Below are 19,916 nucleotides of genomic sequence, written 5' to 3' on the forward strand. Positions count from 1 at the left end.
AACTGATGTTAAAGAAACGGACACATTCCAATATTTCCACAGGCAAACATGCTACCCGGACTCTGTTTTTAAAGGGTTCATTAAGGGTGAAATGATCAGATACATACAAACATGTACTAATGAAAAAGAATTTCAAAGCGAAGTGAATTTTATCACCGAGAAACTGGCAAAAAGAGGCTGCAATTAAATCAAAATAAATAACTAAATCAAGGGAGTCCAATATCGAAACAGAGAGAGATATCTGGAAAGCCAGACACCCACACATGTAATCCCATTGGTCTTCAAAACAACATACAGTCTCTACATTAACAGATCTTATCTATGAGAAGCAATGACTAAACACAGGGACCTAATAGCAGACAATGAGATATTTATACCCACATATTGGGTACCTGTTACTGTCCTTGTGTGAATGTAGAATGAAGTAGTGAGACTGGCAAGTATGTCTAGAAAAAAACTTGAGCTTTAATGTCCTAGTAACAAACTAACTTGTTAAATCAATAACGAAATACATACACAAACTTTGGCTATCTTGAGGGCTACTCAGCACCACTTGCAGCTGGGAAGATCACCAGCAGTTGTAAGGAGTATAGGCTACCTGGGGAGGTCCCAGCAGATAGGTCCTATGTGTCGTGCTCCTGAATGTAAACATAAGTAAACCGAAAAGATCACCTGGGGAGGACCCGGCAGGTGTCGTAACCATAGCTACCTGGGGAGGACCCGGCAGACATAGCTAGCTAGACTGAGGCTAGAAGGAGCCTAAGTAGAAAATTAAGCATAGTACAAACATTCTGACAATTTCCTGTGCTCCCCTTACGTATACACATGTAATCTGGTGATGACGTACATCCTCTGACATTTCCTGTGTGTATATTTGAACACTGGTTTGTGAACTAGATGCCAGGAGGAATGGAATGTTCAGGCTTATGAAAATATTCTGTATAAACTAAAATTAAATAAATTTTTAATTAAATCAATTGTATCCAAAAAGATCAATCACAGCACAAAAATGAAACAAAAACCTAAAAGACAAATTTAAGTCAGCACTAAATGAAAGCAATCCGAATTTTGAAATCTTGCAGAAAATGCCTAAACATTAGAAATGTTGAAATACTGGCATTTCTCTTTGATGAACATACAATTAAACTTTGGGCAAACAAATAGGGCAATTGTAATTTACCACAACAACTGTGACTGATGAAGAGACCCAGATTAAAATCCAATGTAATGTATGTAGCCATGATTTACAGGGCGCCCTCACCATTTTTATTAGCACAACTGAACTGAGGTTCAGTAGTGCTATAGAATCGCCCGGCGTCTGTCTGTCTCTGTGTGTGTGTGTGTGTGTGTGTGTGTGTGTGTGTGTGTGTAAACAACTTAAAGTCAAAAACCACTGAACCGATTGCCATGATATTTGGTGGGTCCATTACCTTGGGTGTCTAGTTGGGAAATTGTTCAAATCAAAATGATCGCATCACAGGAGTGTGATTTGGGTCAAAAAATGTGATTTTTGGTCAAAAAACTTAAACTCAGAAACTACTGGGCAGATTGGTGTGAAATTTGGTGGGAACATTCTTAAGGGGGTGTAAAGTAAGATTTGTTCATGACATGATGATTCCATCAGTGATATGCAAATTAGGGCTAAAAATGTGTCTTTTTGGTTGAAAATCTATAATTCAAAAACTATTGGCAGATTGGGCTGAAATTTAATTGGAATGCATCTAGGGATGTATGGACGAAGAAATATTAAGCATACAATGATTCCATGAGTGATATGCAAATTAGGTGTAAAAATGTTCATTTTTGGTCAAAAACTTATATCTCAAAAAGTACTTGGTCACTGAGTCTGAAACTTGGTGAGATGTTTCTGAAAGTGTTATTCTGCACATTTTCTTCAAAACATTTTGACAAAATTGGCCCTAGCGACCATGACCAAGCCCTTAGCAACAACCAAATGGCAGTATATTTTGGTCAAATAACAACATCATCTGGTAGGCAAATGAGTAAACATTCAAAAAATGTATGCAAATACCCTAGCAACCATGACCACGCCCATAGCAACAGCCAAACTGTCGTGTATTTCACAGATAACAACAGGGTTTGATAGACAATTGAATATACATTCAAAAAATGTATGTAAATTTGCCTAGCAACAGACCACGCCCATAGCAACAGCCAAATAATCACGTATATTGCAAAGATGACAACAGGAATAGAAAGACAAATGAATAAACATTCAAAAAATGTATGCAAATGTGCCTAGCAACAAGACCAGGCCCATAGCAACAGCCAAATGATCACATATTGCAAAGATAACAACGGGGATTAATAGACAATTGAATAAACATTCAAAAAATGTATGTAAATATGCCTAGCAACAAGACCACGACCATAGCAACAGCCAAATGATAGCATATATCATAAAGATAGCAACATGGTTGGATAGGCAACTGGATAGTCATTCACCAAATGAACATTTATTGTTAGCATGGACTACCATATGGATAAACATTTTTAAAAACTACAGTTGTGCTACAACGCCATTGGCGGTATTTTATTTTATGCCTTTGTTTCTATTATTCATTCATGCATTCCTATTTGCATTATCCATGTTTGTAAGCTGTCCACCTGTAAGCATTCTCTGTAAGATTATAATTTCAAGATGCATCGTGGTCATACATGTATGTGTCACTTCTTTGTCAGGAGTCAGTCTTGTATAGTAGTTTCTCAGCAGTCCTTCCCTTCAGTTAATTTGAGCAGTTCGACATTGGCAATTGTCCTGGCAGTTACCTTTTCTGAATCACACAAGTTCAGGGTTCACTGTGGTCAACATTGCTGAATGGTATTGGTGAAGACGTTGACCCATGAATATATTAACTACTTTTAGGGATATGCGGCAGATGTCAACATGTCGTCCAAATAGGAGCCATTTAATACAAAGTAAACTACATGTGCTACAAAACTTAATTTCCAATAGTTTATTCCTAGCCCCCTGTGGAGGGTCTATGGTTTGTTCAATTACCTACTCTGCTGTCATTGGGAAATTTAATATAGTTCTGCTGGAGTGAAACAAACTCTCGCTTGTAACGTATGGTAGGGAGAAATGCTGAGTAACACGTTGTTGTAATAGACTGCATTCAAACTGTTGCCGTATATTAAAATTGTTACCATGTAAAAATTATAATTGTAATTGTATTGTATATTAAAGAGTGACACATTTATTCATCCTATTAAAATGTCTGGTCATTGTCCATTATGTATGGGACACTATTATTTATAGCATTAATTTGTTTGTGGAATCCTGTAATTCGTTAATTTCTCGCTGTTTTGCTGTGTGAATGTAATTGACATTCTATTGAACTTCATTGAAGATTTGTTGTACTACATATTATCATTTGTTCCTGAAAGCATTTGTCACTGAAAGCTGCTTTACACGTACCATCTTCTGACATTTTCAAGTACATTTAGGTGTTCTGTTTGGCTAATCTTCGAGTATAGGGAGGGGCACTCTCGAGCAATTCCTGCCCATCAAAAGAAACACATTGTAGTGTTTATATATTGTCAATTTCTATTAAATAATGTTTACAAATAATATTGAAGAAAGAAACTATACAGTGTCCACAGCATTATCTTTGGTGCTGACATCACTTTTAATAGTCAGAATCAAACACAAAAACAGAGCAGACATAGATTGTAATACTCACAATGTACATTGTATACTACTTCAGTAATTCTGTGGAACAATTATTAACAGTTTTATAATATTACATGATAGCAAGTGAAATCTGATTTATTGCCCACACGAGGGATGCTAGTTGAGTCATGACTGTAATATTGATGATGCCAAACCTACTATTCCCAAAACTAGTGGCTATTACTCCAAACCATTATAGGAACCAACAATTTCACATTTATTTAGGGTGAAGAGTACTACTCATAAGCGAAAGAGTGAAAACATTAATTATTCAGTTCAAGAGACAGTGCCACCACTGGCAAAACTGTTACTTTCGTGTATGATATCAAGTGACAGCTACAGAAAATCATCTGGTTACTGTAACAAACCACACATCCTATAAAGCCTATTGGAGTAATTTTTTGTAACAAGTAATTTGTGTAATTAGTGATTTTTGGTAATTACGCTATATCTTAATTTATGCTTTGAATTCCATGCAATTTGGTACATATCAACCATAGTAATGGGCACATGTTCTGTGAAGTTTGTTAAAATAGCTTTAAGTTTTAAATTTGAATAATTTATATAATTTCAAATGTAGTTTCATGTAATTAATTTGCCAATTAAGGGGAACATGTAGTATGCTAGCTGTTGCTCAGAATTTTGCATTCCAATCATGTGTGTGGGAAGAAAAATCTATGGTTTTGCCCTTGCAGTTTAAATCTGGTTAAATAATAGATAAGATGTATGGAGCAGTGCAACCATAGTGTAGGGTCTATGGTGTAATTGTCAAAATTTTGTGTACATGTATGCTATCATCCCCCACCCCAGTCTCTCTCTCTCTCTCTCTCTCTCTCTCTCTCTCTCTCTCTCTCTCTCTCTCTCTCTCTTATGTTCTTTAGTGCATCAGTCAGTCTGTTTCTCTCTGTGTTTGTCTGTCTACTCTTCAGTCCATAAGTCCATGGGCCAGAGGAGTTACTGTGCACCCCCCCCCCCCCCAAACTTCCAACATAGGTATTTTTTGTTCATTGGAGTCTACTGAATGAGAAACAAAATGTGAACAGTGAAAATTTTTGGATGCACTACCTGTTTGGCCTCGATTTCAAATTGCATGCCCGTCACAGAATGGTGTCTAAAGATTGAGGGTAGAGGTAACAAATTGTATTCCGTACAATACATGCAAGCAAGGACTTTATTATCCATTATATATTTGGAAAGCTTAAGAAATTACATTTCTAATGATATAATGTTTGCCATACATATACCAAGAAATAAATATTTTGGAGGCTTTGAATTGCTGATTTTTGAAAAGTCGACAAGTTTTCTGCAAAATGACATAAAACTTTCCATTCTTTTTTAGCACAACTGAACTGAGGTTCAGTAGTGCTATAGGGATTGCCCGACATCTGTCTATCTGTCTGTCTATGTGGATGTGTGTGTGTGTGTGTAAACAACTTAAAGTCAACAACCGCTGGACTAATTGCCATGATATTTGGTGGATCCATTATCTTGGGTGTCTAGTTTGGAAATTGTTCAAATCAAAATGATCTTACCCTCAGTTTGTGATTTGGGTCAAAAAATGTGATTTTTGGTCAAAAAACTTAAACTAAAAAACTACAAGGCAGATTGGGCTGAAATTTGGGTGAAACATTCTTCAGGGTGTTTTTGCTAAGAAATGTTCATGATATGATGGTCCCATCAGTGATATGCAAATTAGGGCTATAAATGTGTCTTTTTTGTCAAAAAGCGTAGCTTTAGGTACAGGTTGTATAGAGTATAGAGAGTAGAGTGAATCATAGGTGTCCGTCAAACTTTTATATTTTCATTATCTACTCCGAAAGTGACATTTGAAATTCTTCGATATTTGTTGTGCATGTTCCCCGGGGGGGGGGGGGGGGGGGGGGGGGGGGGGGGGGGGATGAGGGGCAGTCTATTCAGATTTATTCATGCCAAGTTGATCTGTACCATTTTCAATTTTTTATGATTTTTTTTCATAAAATGTCATTTTCATCATCTCCTTGAAAACTTCTTGTCAGATTGCTTTGATATCTGGTGTGTTGATGCGCAGGGGTAGCTTACATATATTTGTTAATTTCAAGTCAGCACGTCTTCTTTTCTATTTTTTATGATTTTTTTTTTGTAATTTAAAAAAAAAAATGAATATGTTAATGAGCATTATGACCACCGCCATATTGGAAATCAGTCCGCGAGACTTTAGGTAAACTGCAAATTTTCAAAAGACACTATTGACGTCAAACAAGCAATGTAATATGTGATGTAGTCTTAATTCTACGCATTGTGCGCCCAAATGACAAATATTTGTTCGAAACAGAGTTGTAAACTTCAAATCCAAATTCTCCATCCTCCTACAGAATGGTTCATTCCAGTATACGCACCTCATGATCAAGTGAGCTCTATGAGAAGTCTAGTCTTGCTGCTAGACGTTCGGGCTTTCTTTCGATGCTATAACTATAAGCGAACGAAGTTCGCATGTGAGGGCTTGCCCGAACATCCTCGATAGCGTTGTTCGGCTGTGTGTCGTATTTTATCGGAAGAACATCCGAGTGCTAGCTGATAGACTATGAGAAGTCATGCATTCCTGAACTGAAGTGTATGGGACGATTTTTGACAGAGTCAGTCGTCAATAAAAACGATAATACTCTTTCTAAAATTATCAAATTTTGAAAGGGAAAGTACTTATGTGGTTCATTTATGGAGTTTTGTTTTTTTACGATCAATCTTGGTGGCAAAATTACACGACAAGTGAGTTTCCGTACGGCGACAATCTCAAGTACATGGATGCACGAGGGACTAACCCGGAAGCAAGTCGTTGCCAGCCATACGTTACAGTGGTAACATCGTCCGAGAAATCGCTGCGTTCAGAGTGTCATTATTCATAGAATTGTTTTTTTCGAGTGAAAACCCGTCTTGAATTGTATAACTCTAACAACTGAAGACATGTCAAGTTATATTTTGAAAGTTGTATCGCTAGTTTGAGACGATTTCCTCACGTACTATCGAGGCTTGGACCTTTTTTCATTTTTCATAACAGTAGATTTTTGTTATAAAATGGAGACTATGGTATAAAACACTTCTGTGTAAAATGTGTTTTATAGTGAGACATCATATGAAACCAGTAACCACTTTATTACATCGCTAAAACAAAACTGCATAGTGAAGAACTGAACCACTTCTACATGTCACCAAAATAAAAAAGAAATAAAAAAAACAAAAAAAAACAAACAGCAGAGCTATTCTGACCGATAGGTCGCTTGTTGTTTAAATAAAATGATCTGATACACAAAAGTGGTGTTTTTTTTATTCAGTTGAATGAGCTGAGCAAGAAAAAGTAGGTTAACATTGAATATTTGAGGGTTATTAATGATTTCCCCCCATTAAAACCAATATATGCTGTTCTTTTGAAATACAGATAATAGAGGGTAGGGGTAAAGTATCCTCTTCTGTGCTTTTTATTCAGCATCTTAGGAGCATACTAATACATTTTTTTGATTGCTAGAACATATGTCTTTACAGGAAATATACTTTCTTTTAATGAATAGTTTGTAATGTACATGCTAAAAATGTTTAAAAGATTACAGGAAAATATCCAAAGATTGTAGAAGGTTAGCAGGTTAGGGGTAAGTATTAGTCTTGCTGCTAGACATTCAGGCTTTCTTTCGATACTATAAGTGAACGTAGTTCGCAGTGAGGGCTTACCCGAACAGTCTAGCAAATGTCATTTTCAGACCGGACATTCCATTGAGATTACATTGAGCGGTGGGTTGGGCCATGTATGCATATAATATACTTTAATATACTAGTATTCAATTTGTGCATGCAGGTGTTGACAAACACATTTATGTCATTACTATGTCTTATCGGTTTATGGTAATTGTGTTTGATGAGTGTGTAGACGTTGTCATTCACACATTTTAGTTACCGCATTGGTGGTTATTTTTACAAGCCCCTCCTTAAGATGAATATGCATGAAATATTAGCTATTGTAGTCTTTTTGTGCTTGTCGCTAATACAGTTCTCTGATTGGCAGTTATTTATATCCTGATGACATTTGCTCGACCTTGGATGTTCCATCCTCGATAGCGATGTTCGGTCATGTGTCGTATTCTATCGGAAGAACATCCGAGGTCTAGCAGATAGACTAGGGTAAGTATGTGCTGAGTACACATTACCTACATATGTAATCAATGCAGTAATATGGTTTTACAGTTGCTAGAATGTTTCCTAACAAAATAAATGTGTTTACTTTGAATATCTAGCACATTATGCAAATATTAATGCCAAAAATATCTGTAGACTTTTAATCGCTGATTTTGAAAAATTTAATTTTTCCACAAAATGACATATAAACTTTCCAATTCGTTTTTAGCACAACTGAACTGAGGTTCAGTAGTGCTATAGGGATCGCCCGGCGTCTGTCTGTCTGTCTGTCTGTGTGTGTGTGTGTGTGTGTGTGTATGTGTGTAAACAACTTAAAGTCAAAAACCGCTGAACCGATTGCCACGATATTTGGTGGGTCCATTACCTTGGGTGTCTAGTTGGGAAATTGTTCAAATAAAAATGATCGCATCACAGGTGTGTGATTTGGGTCAAAAAATGGGATTTTTGGTTAAAAAACTTAAACTCAGAAACTACTGGGCAGATTGGTGCGAAATTTGGTGGGAACATTCTTAAGGGGGTGTAAAGTAAGATTTGTTCATGACGGGGTGATTCCATCAGTGATATGCAAATTAGGGCTAAAAATGTGTCTCTTTGGTTGAAAATCTATAATTCCAAAACCACTGAGCAGATTGGGCTGAAATTTAATGGAAATGCATTTAGGGATGTATGGATGAAGATATGTTACGCATACCATGATTCCATGAGTGATATGGAATTAAGGTGTAAAAATGTGAATTTTGGTCAAAAACTTATATCTCAAAAAGTACTAAGTGAATGAGTTTGAAACTTGGTGAGATGTTTCTAGAAGTGTTATTCTATATCATTGCTTTTCCTCAAAAATCTTCAACTCTGAAATTACCCAGTAGATTGAGCTTAACTTTGTTGAGAATGTGTAGATTCGTCCTCATTAATAGCTGACACAGTGAGAACAGTACATTGTTAATTAACTATAATGTTTATTTTACTATTTCCTCTGGTGGTAAAGCCTGTAGCATGGCCAGTTTGGTTTATGACTTGATTATGTAATATGTTGTAAGACAGCTGTTTCATCACCTACCCATATAAACTGAATGTAGCTTGTGTTTAAAATATTACAATAAGACAACCAAGAAAGTTAAACATGTTACATTGGTATGACTTGGTTCCAAATTGATTTAAAAAAATAAAGAAGTACAAAACCTTGTAGACACATCCCTTTAAAGTTTGATTAGGATGTTGCTATACTTGTCTTGTACACTTCCAACATAGGATGGCTGGATTATGATGATGGAAATTAGGTATGAAAATTTTGTTTTGGTTACAACTTTAAATCTTCAAAAAATTATATATCTATCATTGCCCTGAACATGAAGTTGTGCGGCAACGCAATATTTGCGCTATTTTTCTACATAACATGATCTGATACACATAAGGGGTGTTTTGTTTTTAATTCTGTACAGACAAATACCCGCCTGTTTGCTTACTTTTGGGTTACCCTTTCCTACCCCTTGATATTGCCAAGTTTGATAAATTTGTACTCTCTGCACCCTGTGGTCCACCTCTCAGTGGTCACATGACCCTGACTAGCCAATACCCAGTACGCCTTGGCATTATGGCAAATTTTCGTATCGGGCTACCTTCTTACATTTGTCATTTTTAGTCCCTGCCGACAAAGTCCAGGACGGGGACTTATGGATTGGGTTTTGTCCGTCCGTCCATCCGTCCGTCCATCCAGAGCCGTTTCTTGGAGATGCCTGGACCGATTTTTTTCAAACTTGGTACAGGGGCATCATACAATGACATACATAAGCACGGCAATTTGTTTCATGATACTATCCAATATGGCCGCCTAGCAGCCATTTTGTTTGCGAATATTCCCTGTCCAAAGCCATAACTCAGACATGCTTGAACAGATCTCATTCAAAGTTGGTATTAGGACAGTGTTCTATGACATACATGTGCATATTCATTGTTGTCGTGATACGATCCAATATGGCCACCTAGCAGTCATTTTGTTTGCAAATTTTCCATGTCCAAAGCCATAACTCAGACATGCTTGAACAGATCTCATTCAAAGTTGGTAATAGAACAGTGTTCTATGACATGCATGTGCATATCCATTTTCATCGTGATACGATCAAATATGGCTGCCTGGCAGCCACTTTGTTTGCAAATTTTCCATGTCCAAAGCCATAACTCAGACATGCTTGAACAGGTTCCCCCCGCCCCCCTGTACCTGACCCATCCTTTATTGTTGAATGCTTTATTCCATGATGTCATCTTGAAGAGTAGGCATGTCCCATGTCCAACGAGCAGACACAACATATCTAAGTCTGTTTGATTTAGGTTCACAAGTGTTGTTGTGTGATCAGAGTAGTGATATCAAGAAAATGACAACATAAACTGCCAGTTCCTTAAAACCCAATCATAGCGGAGACTATGTCATTCTCAATGACTTGTTCAGTTTAGGTTTTCCTCCACGATGTCACGTCAACCTCGCTTCGATAACGTGTAGACATTCCATCTTATTTTGGGATACCATGATATTTGTCAGCCCAACCAGACATGCAATTTCTGCAGTAATTGGACTGATCATCAGTGGAATATGTTTTCAGTGCATGGCGAGGTCGATGACATCACCCTTCAATGCACGTCTACTATACTGAAGCAAACTCCGTCTACGGTAAGTACTTATAATGAAGGTAAGTTGCTTCTCCCTCTTGGGAAAACAGCCTTTTTCAAGTGATAGTGGTACCTCTGCTATGTATCCTGGAGTGCCTGTGGTTGTCATCGCACAACACTGGTCGAGCCCACAAGGGGATTTAAGGACTGTGGAATCCGATCTATCGCTTGGTAGATGTGATCCTTGGCATTCACAACCCGATGACAGACAGGTTCGCCCGATCAATATGATCGCTCAGGGAGGAGTGGGACTTATCCCCACTACAGAGGTCAGGGACATGTCTTTTGGTCAAGGTCTTTCCACTGCAGCGATACGTAATACTTTACCGCCGGTGGCAAATACAATGGGCTAGTCCAGATACCAGACACCCATTGATTCTATGACCGACCAAACTGGAGTGCAACCTGGAGTTTATTTCTGCCCTTGGGGACACTCCTACATTCCTTATAGCCAGTTTTCTGTGACAAACCCTCAATATTTGAACCAATATACATGGGTTCATGCACAGATGACAGGGAACACTGGGTTTTTACCACAGAGAGCAGTACCCTTTTTACCACAGGGAACAGCACTCTTCATGATACCCAGTGCTCACAAACATAGCACTACCGTTCGGCCTCGCAACAGTGCCAAGAGTCTTTACTTGAGTAGTTTCCACACCGGTGACCACTCTCCATGCATGGTTTTCTACTCAATCTTTATCCAGATGACTGGCTGCCACACGACAAAGAAGTCATACAGCTGTGTCGCTTTATTCGAAACACCCAGATGCTCCTGAGGTCTCTCGGGTTTCTTTTGAGTCCCAACAAATCCATCCTAGTTCCCACTCAGGACATGATTTTTATTGGGATGTGTTTTCTGACCAAACGGGATAGTCTGTCCACCGCAAGAGCGAGCGGACAGATTGACTTGCTGGTAAGGCTTGTATTGGCACAACCTCGCATACAAGCCAAACTATTTCTGTCCCTGTCGGTTCTGATGAATTCCATCATTGACATTTCACCTTGGGCACGCCTCAGAATGTAATCCATTCAGCTCTACCAGTTGGCTAACTGATGCCCCAGTATCCATTCAGTGGAGTCCACAGTTCCCATCCTACCACCCCTTTTTCCTCACCAACAGTGGTGGCTCGACAAGGAGGCAATATTGGAGGGAAAACTGTTGTCAAGTTGGAAACCAGACTTTTCCCTTTTTACTGATGCGTCCAAGTTGGAATGGGGAGCCCATATGGACCACACTGGACTTCAGGTACTTAGGATCAACCAACCTCTGTCACATCAACTGGTTAGAATTGCAGGCAGCTGTTCTAGCTGTTCACCAGTTTGAACACCTGTGGTCACACCACAATGTACTAGTCAATACAACAGTGGTGGCTTACATCAACAAACTGGGGGGACCAGGTCACCGACCCTATGTTATCTCACCTGGGACCTAACGCACTGGTGCAAGGACAGGAAGATAACACTCAGGGTGTGGTACCTTCCAGGGAAGCGCAATGGTATCACAGATGCACTCTTGCGCTGCATCCAAGTTCGCCCCCACAGAGTGGGAGATTCCACAAGATGTAGCCAGTCAGATCTTCATCAAGTGGAACAAGCCGGTAGTCAACCTGTTTGCGACCTTTTCAATCACAAACTCCCTCTCTTTGTATCTCCAGTACCATATCTCAGAGCTATGGAAGTGGATGCCCTGTCGTTCAGCTGGGAGGGTTTGGAGGCCTATGCCTTTCCACCTCTACCCCTTCTACCACTAGTCCTCAGAAAAATCCAAGAGGACAGGTGTGTACTATGTCTCGTCGCTCCACTGTGGCCAAACCGTTTGTGGTTCCCAATGTTACTGTCTCTCCTAATAGATCTCCCGTGTGAGCTGCCACTGAGGGAAGATCTGTTGTCACAGGGATGGAACATCTTTCACTCGCACCCGGAGACATTCCATCTACAAGCATTCAGATTGTCAAACAATCTCTCATTGCAAAGGGCTTTTCTCGCAAGACTGCCATGGTCAACGCAAGACCCCAGCGAGCAAGTACCCTTGCCACTTACGGGGAAAAGTTGAAAAGATTCTCTAGTTGGTGTGATCAATGATCAATTGATCCACTCTGAGTTTCTTCACAACAATTAACTACCTTTTTGTTTGAGATTTTTGATGTAGAGAAGTTAGCTGTTCAGACCATAATGATATACCAGTGAACTCTTTCTAGTACCATTAGGAGTGTTGGGGGGGGGGGGGGTCCTGACTTTGCCTCCCCACTAGCTGTTATGGGGAATGCTGTTCCTGCCCAAACTCAAGATTGAAAGAGAAAACCTGCTTGCTAAGTATGTCCAAGTATAGATTACAGCCCAATGTCAATTGTAAAGAAATCACTTATTGTTATGTGTGGATGCTAGAGTTGATTGCCACTGTTATTTTAATGTAGTGTACCATACGTACAATTGTACATCTCTAGATAAGATATTATCCAGTATGATAAGGAATTTCCACATTCAGAGACCACCTCAGCCCATTTCAGTTCCCCATTGGAGTCTTTCTTTAGTGCTCAACACCCTACAATCTCCGCCTTTTGAGCCTCTATATCACTTAAGACTACTTTTCTGCTAGCCATCAGCTTTTACCTGTGGGACATGGCCCAAGAGGCAGCCAAGATGTTTCCCCTGGGTCCTGTCAGTTCTGCTCAGAATATTGCTACACCTTTCTCTGTGGAGACCCCCTCCACCAAGTAGGTGTCGTATTCTAGGCTTACCAAAAAGTAAGCAAAAAGGTGGGTATTTGGCTGTACAGAATTGTAATTTATACCGAAATGAATTTCTGTATAAGACTAATACCCACCTTTTACGCTCCCACCCTCCTCCCCACAGTCTCCAGTTCTTTAACCTTCGGTTGCTTATCAAACTTGGCAATATCAATGGGGAAGCAGAGGGTAACCCAAAAGTAAGCAAAAAGGTGGGTATTAGTCTTATACAGAAATTCATTTCGGTAGAAATTACAATTCGGTTGAATTAGCTGAGAAATACCTACAGTAGGGGGTAGGGGTAAAGTATCTTCTTCTGTACTTTTCATTCAGCATCTTAGGTACATACTTATACATTTTTCTGACTGCTAGAACATATATCTTTACAGGAAATATACTTCCTTTGAATAAACAGCTTGTAATGTTGACATACATACCAAAGCTATCGTTTTTCAGGAAAATATCCTAAGATTGTTGAAGGTAAATAGGGTAGGGGTATGATGTCTTCCTATGTGCTTAGTACACAACACCTACATATGTAATCAATACTTTAACATGGTTTTGTGATTGTTAGAATATTTTTCTTAACAAAAATAAACTGAGTTTACTTTGAATATCTAGCAAATTATGTGAAAATAAATGCCAAAAAATATATGGAGACTTTTCATTGCCGACAATTTTTCCAGCAAATGACATAAAGTTTCCATTCTTTGTTTAATAACATGATCTGATACACATAAGGGGTATTTTTTTATTCGGTTGAGTGAGCTGAACAAGAAAAAGTAGTTTAACATAGAATATTTTGAAGATTATTATTGATTTTCCCCCATACAAACCAATACTATATGCTATTGTTTTGAAATTTCTAGCAAATTATGTGACAATAAATGCCAAATATCTGGTTTAGGGGGAAATCAAAACACCAAGGTAAAGGTTAAAGATGGGGTAAAACACCTGTGATCTATTTTGAGTTTTTAGTTTTATTTTCAAATGTGATAAATTTTACATTATAATTATTTAGACTTTAGTATTCGCTATCTCTTTGAAAACATACACTTTACATGTGAAAATACTGCAAAAACAATAATTGTTATCCAAGCTTTTTAAAAAATAGGTTAACAAAAGTTTAAATTTTCTGTCCATTATTCAGATGTTATGTATAGTCCACAAACTATTAAAGTGCAAGTAACATTTAGACTCTTTACTTAAAAAATAGAGGAAATATGGTGTTTGACTTTTCAGTCGTAAAATGCACATACACTGTAAAGTTGGTGTACCTTTGTGAGGCTGTGAGCCCAGATTTTTCTCTCTTTTTTAAAACTTGGCATGGTAACTTTATTTGATGGTCTAAAATTGATGCCATGGCCGGAAAGGGTGGTGTGCTTTTGTGCATTTGGTGAAAAATTTGAAAGCAGCCAGGTACAGATGCCATTTTAAGTGATAACTGTCTTTCATGGTAACAATAAATAACACGTTAAAGCAAAATTAAGTGAATTAAGTGGCGTGTTCCTCGGACTACTATAGTTTACCACAATTGTTATATAATGCTCATTATTTCACATATCATCTATGGACTGGGAAGCACATGCCATCTTATTTGAATGAAATTTTTACAAAATAAAAGTGTTAAGAGCCTAATTATATTAAGTGACTGTGTTTTCAATCTTGATGTACCTAACAAGAACACATTTTTTTCATCCTAGAGAACTAAACTAGTATCAGGAATGATCCATATATTCCAATAGCTATGCATAGGACAAGACAATTAACATTATATTTGCAAGATCAAAACTTCAGAATAGTATACATGTACCAACTGATAGCAGGAATATTCACTGCAGGTCAGAATTCAAAAGAAAATACAAACAATATCTACACTTGTCCAGTTAGTTTCCATACCAGTAGACAACTCATCATATCCTTTCTTTCCTTTCATGTATGAAAATTAGGCACTCATGATGTTTTGAAAGCCCACATATATTTCAAAATATTTTTACAGTGGTTGAACTTGATTGGTTGATAGTAAACTACCTCTAATCCCCTTTTCATAGTATCATGTAATCATTTATCATTAGTACACTGTATCTTGAATATATATATTTATATATCTTTGAGATAAACAAATAATATAAGAGAGATTTTATGATGAAGATCTGTAACATGTTATCAAATTAAGATGACCAAGCAAACTTTATGTTCCATGGTCAAGTTAGGTATATTATTGGGACTTTCAAAGCCATGTTTAAACAACTGTTAGATAAAGCATCAAAACCAGTCTCTGTTACAGTCAGTGAAATGGGTAGATAAAGTATACTGTGGTAGTAGAGACTTTTAAAAGAGTGTTGCTCCAATGAAATGGTGTCTGAAGTTCGGTTTCTGATTCACTATTCCGAGATTTAATTCTAATTGAAAGTGTGCCTTAACCCTACATTAAACTTTACCATCTTCCTTGGGGTTTTGCTTTCCCCTTTAAACCAGATATTTTTGGAAGTTACTTTCACATAATGTGCTAGATATTCAAAGTAAACCAATTTTTAGCTCCACTGTCAGTGAGAGCTGCACAGAGCTTTAGGTTTAGAGGTTGATTCTTTGTCGTCACGCCTCTGTCTGTCAACTTTTTTTATTTTCATCTTCTTCTCCAAAACTGACAGTCAGAATACTTTGATATTTAGTCTGCAAGTTGCTTGGGGAAAGCTATTCAGATTTTTCATGCCAAGTTGATCTGTGTCATTTTGTGCAATTTTTTCCCCCAAAATTATATTTTCATCATCTGAAATACTACTCGTCAGATTGCTTTGATATCTGGCATGTCGATGTGAGGGTAGCTTACTTAGATTTGTTAATTTCAAGTCAGCACATCTTTTCTATTTTCGATGAATTTTTTATTGTATTTATTAAACTGTAAAGTAGATGCATGCTTATTTTGACCGACACCATATTGGAAATCAGCCCACTAGACTGAAGGAAACAGCTACCTTTCAAAAGACACCATATAGACAACAGACAACAAACAATGTAGTTATATGTATCGTGCACCCTCAACGACAAGTGACCAGCATGAATCCAATATCTTTGAGATTACCTTACAGAATAGTGCATCCCTGAAAATAAGATGGCGTGCTGTGCTGAAGTCATGGTGAACGAAAGGTTTTTAGGCTGAAACTATAAAAGAAGACTTGAATGATCATAACTTAGATTAGATAGGGTTCATAACATTCTAGTTTATTTACAAATCGACTTTTGATATCGATTGGATCTCTAAATTTGGCCCGGGCAGTCTATAATCTGTCCCAGCCAGTGCATGATGATGATACATGATAAAAACCCTACACTATGGGTGTGGTATGGTAGTGCAGTGCACAACTTACTTTAAGTTCAATGACATGAATGACAATGTTAACTTTCAACTTGACACAGACCCAATTGTAAAAGTGTTTGATAGGAAATTAATATTATGTCACATGTAATCCCAGCATTTTCTTGCCAAGCTTTGCCAGAGGGGTGTAATTGTAACAGCATTGAATGGCTTTTCTAAAGAGTAGTGACAGCCCCTTTCATGATGAATGTTTATAAATGATGCACGCCACAAAGAGTAAGGAGTAAGGTTTTTTTACAGCACAGCTCACTGAAAGTTCCATGTTCTTACGTAAAGTGGTAATACCAGTAAATATATGGCATGTCTATTTTCTTTTACAATTTAAGACTCAAATCAGACAAAAACAATGCATTATGATTTTTTTTCACGTTGATTTTACATTGTAGTGTATTGACAGAAATATTTTACTTGTCCAAACGGGCATCGAATGGAAATGTACTTGTCCTAGACAATCAAGCCCTGCTGAATGAGAGCCCTTGAGACAAACAATGTGAGACATGGTTAGAAAGGCTTTTGCTTTGTCTTCTCACCATGGGTAGTCCAGACTACGCCATAGGCAATTCATACCCTCTCGTCACCATTTCATGTTCAATATCTGAAACATTTTCATTTTGAGCTTCATTACTCAATCTAGCACACTACATGAAGTCCCTCTAAGGACTCTGTGTGTGTGAATTTACCATTCACTATATGCTCTGAGATGGTTCACTGCCATCATTCAGGAACATGGATCTCTCGGTGTATACCGAGTTTACAGTTATTTTCAGTGACATAATAGGAACAAAATAGGAACAGCCGACCTATTTTCACAGGCTATTGAACCATGTGAACATCGCATTGAGTTCAGTTGGAGTGGAAAATGGCTGGCAAGATCAAAGGAATCAATTTAAAAATAATCATTGCACTGAACCTTCACTCAAGCTAAATTCAAACTCAAACATTTTCGATATTTCTATTAGAGAGATGCCAGCTTGAAACTTTCACAGTATCGTTACAATAGTAACTTCTACATCTGTCAAATTTTTTACGAAGTTTATCATAATACTATAGTCTTGAGAAAATGTGATTCTGCTATCATGGATTCAGCCAATGGTCCACACATTTTAATATGAAAAATATGACAACAAAGTTTAAATTCCCTTTTAACATGTCTTCAAAAACAGAACTGTACAGTCTCAGGCACATGAAGTGCGAAACAATGGAGAAAATCGATGGCAAAATCGACCCCCCCCCCAACTTTCTGTGTGAAATGTGTTCTATAGTGACTGTGTGTGAGTCATCATATGAAACCACTAACCACTCCATTACTTTGCTAAAACGTAACTGCATAGTGGAGGAGCTGAGGGGAAATCATTAATAACTTTCAAAATATTCAATGTTAACCTACAAAGAATGGAAAGTTTATGTCATTTTCAGGAAAAATTGTTGACTTTTTAAGGAATCGGGGATTTAAAGCCTCCAGATATTTTTTGACATTTATTTTCACATAATTTGCCAGTTATTCAAAGTAAACTCATTTTTTTGTTAAGAAATATATTGTAACAATCACAAAACCATGTTACTGTATGGATTACATATGTAGGTGTTGTGTACTAAGCACATAGGAAGACATCTTACCCCTTCCCCATTTACCTTCAGCAATTTTAGGATATTTTCCTTAAATAGGATATCTTTGGTATGTACGTCAACATACTTATTAAAAGAAAGTACATTTCCTGTAAAGACATTATGTTCTAGCAATCAGAAAAATGTATTAGTATGCTCCCAAGATGCTGAATAAAAAACACAGAAGAAGATACTTTACCCCTACCCCCTACTGTCGGTATTTCAAAATAATATCTTATTTATATTGGTTTTAATGGGGGAAAATCTTTATTAACCCTCAAATATTCAATGTTAACCTACTTTTTCTTGTTCTGCTCATTCAACTGAATAAAAAACACCCCTATTGTGTATCAGATCATGTTATGTAAAAAAGATTTGGAAAGTTTATATATCATTTTGCGGAAAAATTATCAATTTTTCAAAATTGGTGATTAAAAGTCTCCAGATATTTTTGGCATTAATTTTTTAATAATGTGCTAGATATTCAAAGTAAACACATTTATTTTGTTACAAAACATATTCTAGCAACTGCAAAACCATATAATTGTATTGATTACATACATGTATGTAGGTATTGTATAAAAGCACATACTTACCCCAGTTCACCTTCTACAATCTTTGGATATTTTCCAGAAATTTGATTTTTAGCATGTATATCAACATTACAAGCTATTTATTAAAAGAAAGTATATTTCCTGTATAGATATATGTTCTAGCAATCAGAAAAATGTATTAGTATGCTCCTAAGATGCTGAATGAAAAGCACAGAAAAAGATAGTTTACCCCTACCCCCTACCGTCGATATTTCAAAATAATAGCTTATGTTGGTTTTTAATGGGAAAATCATTAATAACCCTCAAATATTCAATATTAACCTACTTTTTTCTTGTTCAGCTCATTCAACAAAATCCCACCCCTTATGTGTTTCAGATCATGTTATTTAAAAAAGGAATGGAAAGTTTATATGTCATTTTGATTTTTCAAAAATTGGAAATTTAAAGCCTCCAAAAATGTTATTTCTTGGCATACATTTATATGTATGGCAAACATTATTATCATTAGAAAGGAAATTTCCTAAGCTTTCCAAATATATCACAGATAATAAAGTCCTTGCTTGCATGTATCATGTGGAAGACAATGCGTTACCCCTACCCTCAACCTTGTGACGCCCTTCTGTGATGGGCATGTAATTTGAAATTGAGGCCAAATAGGTAGTGCATCCGAAAACTTTCACTGTTAACATTTAGTTTCTCATTCAGGAGACTATAATGAACAAAAAAATATCAATGTTGGAGGTTGGGGGGGGGGGGGGTGCATGGCCCATGGACTACATCTAGTGTGTGTCTGCCAGCCTGTCAGTCTGTCTTCTGCTGTCTTTCTTTCTTTCTGTCCTGATTAATCAGAGAACTAATTACTAGTATCTTGTCATTCTGCTAACCACAGTCTTGGATGACACTACAGCTGGAACACCTTGGCAGATGGCTGCACAATGTAAGGGGCAATGAAATCAACTTTGCATGTCAAGTCGAGTCAAAATCATCATCTACATTAGGCATGCCCTTTCCCAGCTTTCACCGGCAAATAATGACATGAACATTTATAATTTGACACCATGCTACTTGTATACACTGCTAGTAGTACTATGAGTCACCAAGTTGGGCTACATATGCACAAGCTACATGAACATGTCATT

General features: G+C 37.3%; 1 protein-coding gene across 3 annotated transcripts in view; it reads left to right on the plus strand.

The window, feature by feature from the left end:
• Positions 1–19,916, plus strand: part of LOC144438814 (serine/threonine-protein phosphatase with EF-hands 2-like) — a 214,362-nt gene that overhangs the window by 80,350 nt on the left and 114,096 nt on the right. Inside the window, exon 5 of one of the 3 annotated variants that reach the window (XM_078127991.1) lies at positions 19,667–19,714. The exons of the other annotated variants lie outside the window; for them this stretch is intronic. Within the exon in view, the coding sequence (XP_077984117.1) occupies positions 19,667–19,714 (48 nt within the window). The remainder of the gene's footprint in view (positions 1–19,666; positions 19,715–19,916) is intronic. 3 annotated transcript variants of the gene reach the window in all.

This window comes from Glandiceps talaboti, chromosome 8 (genome assembly GCF_964340395.1).
Source record: "Glandiceps talaboti chromosome 8, keGlaTala1.1, whole genome shotgun sequence".
Classification (NCBI taxonomy): domain Eukaryota; kingdom Metazoa; phylum Hemichordata; class Enteropneusta; family Spengelidae; genus Glandiceps; species Glandiceps talaboti.